This window comes from Loa loa (genome assembly GCF_000183805.2).
Source record: "Loa loa unplaced genomic scaffold supercont3.11, whole genome shotgun sequence".
Classification (NCBI taxonomy): Eukaryota; Metazoa; Nematoda; class Chromadorea; order Rhabditida; family Onchocercidae; genus Loa; species Loa loa.
The window spans coordinates 600,346-608,579 of NW_018108191.1; the positions used below are offsets into that span (position 1 = coordinate 600,346).

The 8,234-nt window shown below is 29.5% G+C and overlaps 2 protein-coding genes across 2 annotated transcripts; one reads left to right on the forward strand and one right to left on the reverse strand.

Moving 5' to 3' along the window:
• Positions 1–92: 92 nt before the first annotated feature.
• On the reverse strand, positions 93–1,646 carry LOAG_10631 (hypothetical protein; the record flags this gene model as incomplete). Its single annotated transcript, XM_003146155.1, has 4 exons — positions 93–167; positions 423–528; positions 920–1,095; positions 1,542–1,646. Coding segments are annotated over 4 exons (462 nt in total), but the record flags the coding sequence as incomplete, so codon positions are not given.
• A 1,931-nt stretch (positions 1,647–3,577) lies between these two features.
• Positions 3,578–7,453, forward strand: LOAG_10633 (hypothetical protein; the record flags this gene model as incomplete). Its single annotated transcript, XM_003146156.1, has 8 exons — positions 3,578–3,682; positions 4,224–4,394; positions 4,811–4,985; positions 5,401–5,503; positions 5,615–5,696; positions 5,917–6,096; positions 6,401–6,493; positions 6,701–7,453. The coding sequence occupies 8 exons, from the start codon at positions 3,578–3,580 to the stop codon at positions 7,451–7,453; spliced, it is 1,662 nt and encodes a 553-aa protein (XP_003146204.1).
• Positions 7,454–8,234: the final 781 nt, after the last annotated feature.

Here is an 8,234-nt window from a genome sequence, read left to right on the forward strand (position 1 = left end):
TGATTTAGTAGTAATAATAATTTAACGTATTTCAGTAATTTTTTAGTCTTATGAAAATTTATTATACACTTACTCGTTGAAAAATTACAAACATTTGTTTTATCAATTTGTGCACCCAATTTGTAATCGATATGTAATTCCAATATAGCTCGAAGATACCATGCTTCCTGAATTTGCTTATTTAATTACTTTTCATAGTAGATACTTGTAGAGAACAGAAATGGAAATCAAAATTTGAAATATAATTCATCAGCAAACCAAAAAAAAGAAAGAGATCGATACGATATAACAGGACACTCTGCTTCTTTGCTCATATTTCTATTTTTTTTCTTGTAACTTTTAAATTAAAAATTAAGAATTAAAAAGTACCAAAACTCAAAATTTTTAAGTAACTAAACACACATCATTTTCAAAAAGCATACATTATCATTAATGCATGGACATTTGCATAAATACTTAGCTTGTCCAAATTGTACATTCTTAAATGGACACAAAATTAACCATTCCTTGCGTTTCCGTTCCACACAACTACAAATAATGGCATAATTAAACAATTCCTGAAGTAATATCATACATATATTGTCCTTCATGCAGAAGAAAATTAATTACAGTAAGAAATAATTTATTTGCACACACAAAATTATCATTTCTTTCAAATAAAGAGAAAAAAGGATGTACAATTTTTGATGAACCAAAAAATAACAAAGAGAGTACGATATATTTTTCAGTAAGTGATATTACTTTTACTCATTTCAATTTATCTGTAATTAATTACTTCACTTAATTACCACCGCATTCTTCGCTCTTTTCGTTTGTTTTTCACACAGATAAATTTCAAACACTCTTCCATTTTTTTATTCTTCTTTTCCTCGAGTATAGAAAGTTGGGAAAATTTTTTTCAATTTCTTTTTCCTTTTACCTTCTAATAATGCATAATTTGCATAATGCATCTTTATTGACACAGCAACATTGATTGCATCGATTTGATGAAATAGTCAAATTACCAAATATACCAATTGATTGTGAACAATTATTATCACTGTAGTTTGGCAAATTTTTGGCTGCTTTCATAGTAAGTTCAATAATTTCTTTTTCCTAAAAAGGAAGAAAATTTCATTCTTGCTGAAATTTTCCGTTAGTCATTTTTTAGCCATTTAATGTTAAATAATTATGCAAATTTTTAGCTTCAAAATGAATTGTAAAGCTGTCATTGCGTCATTTCCTATTATTAGTTCAAATTAACGGGATCGATCAAATAATCAATAAAAATATTTTTAAAAAAATCACACAATCTTTCAGTCAACCTAGTTAATATCTCCTAAAAATATTGCATAAATATGAAACTTACAATAGTTTATTACAATTAATTCATTTCTATTAGTTTTTATGATTATTACATTTTTGTTACTTTCAATTTTATAGTTTTTCATATATATCCTTTCCACAACTTTAATTTTTTGTAATCCTTCCACACATTTATATCCTTCCATACATCAACTGTTTGAATAACTGGAACTTGTTAATTAAGGACAGTTAATTACCTTAAGGTGTAGTCGTTGCAACGTTTCATATTTAATTTTGAAATCTTCTGCAACAATTCGAACAAATTCTTGAAGTTGCTGTTCATTTAGTACCGTTAAATCCATGTTGTAATTCAATCATTACAATTTTCAATCATCCTTCTTAATTTTAAAATAAAAACTTGTTTTCAATTTCAATTCGATTCAATTTTCTAGCAAAAAAATAAGAAACACGAATGATCAATCAATTTACTATAGAGCTATGTGCCAGGATTCGGTTTTACTCATCAGTTGATAAAATAAGCATTTAAAGGAAAGTGGAAAAGTTTTTGCGCATTCGTGAAAAGCTGAATATAATTGTTACAGTCTTTCAAATTTCTTACTCAAATTTAAATTCAATTCAAATCAATAATAAAAGAATAACGGACAAAGATTAACATTTTGCAAATTTTTTGTCCGAAAATTTTAATGTGATCGTGAGAGAGAAAAAAAAATATTAAGCTGTAAAAATGAAAAAAAAAGAAGAAAAATGCATAAAAATCTTTGTTGATAGCAAATATTGAAATGAAGAAATAACAAATCATTTTTATACAATCGATACTTTTTTAAAATTAGTTTATTTTTTTCATCCTTCTTTTTTCTCCCCTTCCTCTTCTTCTCCTTCTTGTTCCCTTTCTCTCCTCATCTCTCTCTTCTTTGCTTTCCCCATCCTTTTTCTAAGCCATTTAAAAACAGTACATATGCAGCTGTAAAAGTACTAGAGGAGAAACTTTTCCATAGCTTGTTTATTATCATAGCCAGATATGGCCATTATTACCATAGCCTATAATTTTGGTATTAGCAAAGTAAGAGCGACGCTGAATGTCCAAGTTGTCAAATATAACAAAATTAAAAAAAAGATAAAAAAGATAAAAATTAAAAAGATAAAATTTATGAAAATTTAAATATTTGCAAAAAAATTTGCATGAAAATTAATGGTTGTAAAATTGTTCTAATAGTAGCCATATTAAGTGGACTAATTATAATTATTAAATAATGCTAATTTAATAATTGTGATAAATTAGCTGTAATAATTAAAAGTAAATGATAAAATAACCCATAAATAAACAAATCTCAAAGATTAATAAATTTTGCGGAAGAAATATATTGTCAACAACTGCGAAAAACAAAAAATAATTATCAAAAACAGAAAAATAACCAAAACATAACGTTGCCGAAACTTAATTTTTGCTATTTCTATTCAGTTCACATCTTTTTTAATCATTTAAAGCTATCCATTTGTTGTATATTAATTATCATTTCTAATATCAAGTTCAGAATTTCTTTTTCAATTTTTGTATTGAGTGATTTTTTCACAAAAGAAAAATTTGCTAATTCATAAATGAAATTTTCTTGTAACGTCTTAAAATCTATTCTCGTTGATTAGAAAAACGATAATTAAAAGAAAATGTGATGGAAGATGGAAAATAATGAAAGCATTTTTTTCCCGTGATATTAATTAGTTTTGTTCTATTTTTTGAAAAAAACAAAATTTGAGCAGGAATTTTTTGAATGGCATTAATTGGTATCATTTGGGAAAAAATAAGTTTAAATGGAACTATTTTTCCATAAAGATAGATATTTGCAAGTTAAGCTTGCGATAAAAATGATAGCAATTAGAACAGATTAAGAGCGTCCAAACTTATGAAACCAAAAAACATATTTGTGAGCTAAAATGTTTCGGAAAATTTAAACTTGCAAATGTAATAAAAATTTAATTTATTTCATTTAAAAAATGCTTCAATAATTGTCGTTAAGAAGAAATGTTTTAGGTATTACTTTCCGTCATTTATTTATTCCTTCCTATTGCTAAATTAGTACCAATTAATGTTGGAAATGATTTTTAAAACTATAATATTGATAATATCAAAAATATATTGATTGACTTAGAAAATGCGAAGAAAAACTTGAATCGAGGAATGAAAAATTTGTAATATTATTATGCAAATTTATCGGTGAGAAAATCAATATTTATTTATTTTGAGTTAGTATAATAAATCATTACATGTTTCTATCGAATGTGGTACGGCGGGTCGCAGGATGCACTACCGCGAATGCGGCAACAATTAGCATTGGATGCTGTATGGGTTGTACCGGGGGAAATTCGCAAGCATTACCTACAGGTTTGCTATTGTGTCAATTAGCCTTGATTAATTAGCAGTAAATTGTGTCGAAATATAAAAATAGGCTTTGAAAAAGGAAATATGAATAATGTTTGAAAATTTCTTTGAAGTAATTTTTCAAATCATATATTTAGGATTATTGAAAAATAAATTAAAATTTTGGCAGGAATATTGGAAATATATTAGAATTTTAGAGTTTCACTCATAGCTAAAAGCAATTATTTCCTTTCTTCTTCATCTTCTTAACTTTTAATATCAACATCACTAATCATTGACGAATATATTGAATTTCTTGTAAGTGTAAGATGTTTATAATTCTACCGCGGGAGAACAGTTTTATACTTATACTGAACTAATTAATTGAAGAATTTTAATGAATTGTTAATAAAAAATTACTAAAATAGTTTAAACATGAAAAGGGAAGTTATACATGGAAATATCGTAATGAGCCATTTAAAATTTAATGATTTTAACTCTTTCTCAAAATCATAAATGATGAATATATATAAAAACTTATACATATATGTGTTTTTCATTTAAGGATGAATTACATTGTGACAGGTTAGAGGCCAGCGTATATTTAAATTGGTCCGCAGGTGCCGGTTTAAAAAATCAAGTAAAAATTGTGCTTGAAAATGGATATGCATGCAGCGCGCCTGCTAGTTTGCTTGCTGCATTCTCTGAAATTTTTCGTAAACTTATTTTAATAAAGGTATGGTAAAATGAAAATATATTTGAATTGGCTTGATATTTGTTAAAGAAAATTTTTTTTTTGAGGATATCTCATAAACATTTTTCTTTCGAGACATCCTATAAGCGTCTTTTTTTGAGACCCCGTAAATATCTTTCTTCTAGAAATTCTATACGTGTTCTACATATGATAAACAAGCAGATTTCATTTGCATTACTAAATAGAAGCGGACTAATGAAATTTAGACAAGAATATGCTAAAATCAAAGTGGGAACTGAGCAAGTCTAGATGAACACTGCTAGAGCTAACGAACATCTAGACTAGATCATGATTTCTTATAGAAGTTCGAGATTCTATAGATTTATGCTATGACATTCCGACAACTTGAAAAGCAATACCGGAAATATTCTGGTGATTATGAAAGCAATCATATTTAGATATCGCAGGAACAGTTCTCTTCTGGTAAAGAAATTATAGTTCACCTAAACGGTATGCCGAATCTTACAAATGCCGGTCTCTACAATGTGGTAGCTTTCATTCAGAATGGGCAAATAAAATTTTTGGAAACTGAATTGGAGAATATTTTAGTAGCAGCCAATGATCTCCGAGTAAGTACATCAATTTGGACAAGCAGTAGGGAATACCGGAATTCAAATACTTTAAATGAAATTGAAAAACAATCTGAATCGGATGACAAAGGTGGAGTCGGTCGAAGCCAGGAGAATAGATAATATTAGAAAAGTGGAAATTAGCGAAGTAATGAGATGAAACTGGTAGGATGAACAATAAATAGCGCATTCCAGAATACAAATAAAATGAATAGATGAATTCCGGATTTCAAACATGAGGAAAATTCAAGTGATTGACAAACAGATATATGGTTGATCTGGAAATATCTCTTCCAAATATTAAGTGAGACTGTCTACATGTCAGTTATGATCATTAGATATAATTACGCTTTACGAATGAATCCCCATGCTATTTAAAGGTATCAAAAAACTTTGACGGAAAAGCTGTTTTCAGGTAGCTGCATTGGTATCATTAATTTGTGAAGAAATGACTGTACGCATATTAGAAAATACTTCATCTGCAGTTTCGATGCTATATACAGCTGTTGCTTGCTTACCTCCGTTCGTTTAAATAACTTTTCCGTCTTAATCCATTTAATAAAATCTGAAACGGAAAAAGCATATCATTATGTTTGCAATATCATAATTCGTTCATTTTTATTTTTCATTTAGGCAGTCACAGTATCGCAGCATGGTTGTTGATGGCGCGGCGATGAAATTTCGTGATATTATGATAAGCCCAGAACTTTTGAAAGTAAGAAAAAAAAAACTTTCTCTCTGTCTTTTTTATTGTAATTCTAGGTAATTGGCTATGAGAAATAGTTTTACATTTATATTTAGTCAATGACAGCTAAATGATTTGAATGATAGGAAATTTTGGAATGGCAATTTCTTTTTTGTTAATTCGGAAAAAAATTTCTAAATTTAAATTCTTTTGAAAGAAAATTTAATTTCAATCTTTTTCCTTTTTTTAGCTATCATTCGAAATGCTTTATTCTCTCATTTCTTCGCCAGTATTGCAAGGATCTGAATGGGTGATGCAAATTTACGAAACAATCTTATTCTGGCTCCGAAATAATCCTGAACAGATTTGTCTTGCGCCACCCCTCTTGGACAGTGTCAATTTCAAGATTATTATTAATGCGCATGATAATGTTTGTCATTTACTTCTTCCTATTTGTTTCGCATAATTTTTAAAACTTCAAATTTTATTAATTATTAAAAAGCTGAGGGAGGAAGTATTAAAAAAAATCAAAGGGGCGTAGAACAACTAAAGTTTTGTTTTTTTTGTTTTTAAAACTTCAAATTTTATAAACTGTTAAAAAGATGACAGGTGGATAATTAAAGATCAAAAAAAGGCAGCATTAGCACAAAATAAGTACTATATAACAGATGTAATTGAATTTCAAAGAAGTTCTTGTAAATTGAAAGAAAGTTATATATTTTTTCTTTTTCTAGCGACTTGAAATAATAAAGAAGTCATGGGAAGTGCCAAACTTAGGACCAATTGTGCAACTCTTTTTAATGGATGCAGCTTATGCCCAATTTTTGGTTTGCTTTCCTTTCTTTTCTTTCCTTTCTTCCTTTCTCTTTTCCTTTCTTTTTTTTGAGTTTTTGAAATTTGTTAATTCCTACCATACAATTCATATATTTGCGTAAATAAAAGAAAGAATTGAATTTATAACAAAAAGTAAGTAACTAATGGCTGAAACTAATAATGAATATTTAGAAGGAATAGTTACTGAAATTTGATTATAGGACGGTTTAATGTTACCAGTAAATCGCGACCAGTCGTTATCATCGTCCATTTATACGATATCGGGTGCAGAAACTGCGACTGTACCAACTCCAATGAGAGGGCCATTAGGATTAGCGCCATCACCTCTTGGGTCATACATCATTGCACCTTTTGATTCCACGTCACATATAACAACCAGAAGTATTAGTAATGAAACATCCGTATCATTGGAAAAAAATTGGTGTCCAACCCAACAGCTTCCAATAGGATGCGGTAGTTCTCACAATCCGACCGGTTATCAGAGCAGCCTTGCGAATACCGCAACCCAAACAGCACAGGCAAAGATTGCAAGTAATGTTGGTGACAGTGGACAAAGACTTTGGTCTGAAGTTTTAGCTGATAGACCAAAGCATACTTCAAAAAGTGGAAATCTAACAGGTGAAATGGTTTCATTCCAAAGTACCACTGCACTTTCAACATTACCATCGAAAAGCTCTCACGATTCGATTCCTACGGTAATTACAGCACGTAGTGGCCCGGCTTTTACCTATTCAAGTGCTGCTACTGGTGGTAAGCAGGAAACGTCAACCGCTATCACAAGCTCTCCAACACTCGAATCAGTTGGAATTCGAACAAGCAGTAGTCAAGAATCAGCGTCAAGTTCGAAACGACGACGTAAATTTGAGCAAATCCCATTACGAACCGAACCACCAAAAAGTCGCAAAGAATTGCGCAAGGAACGACAGGCACGTGAAAGAGCTGGGAAGAAATGAATTGAAAATGATCGCTTTTTTATTTGAATTTTAAATTTAACCCAAACACGTCACATTTTTTATTTCCTAATATGTTTACTGTAATCATAAGGTGAAAAAAATTTTTTTAATGACACCGTAAACACGTTAAATTATAGGGTGAATCAAAATCAGGCTTGACAATTAAGGTAGACTTCTGAATCCAGAGGATGTTTGACAGAAGTACTATCGGATATGTCTATATGTTTAGTAGAGAAAATAAAATATTACCTCCTCTTAAGAAGGATTTACATATGCGATTTACATATGGCAGATTTCACGTTACTTGAACTGCTGATCTTTAGCTTAGCGACTGACTTCTAGCATTCAAACTAAAAAATAATTAATATAATATTTCTGATTCAATTTCAACATCAGAAAAAATATTATTAAAATCAAAGTAATTCAGTACTGCTGCCTTATGATTGAAAAATTCCAAATTTCCGAAAAATTCCGTTTCAATTTTTCGTTGAAAATTGAAAATCTAAGCTACTAAAAGGGCTATCAATCTGATCATTTTAATGAATATTTCCTTTCAAATTTTGTCGTGAAATAATAAAGACTGCCAGATAATTTATTTGCCGAGCTCAGTGATTGGGTAATCAAACTCCAATCAAATCTATCTAAATGAAGCATTTAGTGCGAAAGTGTTTGTCCGGAGGTCGATTTGTCTTGTGAATACGCAACAGTAAGGGATATTAACCTTTATCGTGAGAAGAGATTGATAAAAATCCGCCAATGTCCGTAGAAGCGAAGAATAAAA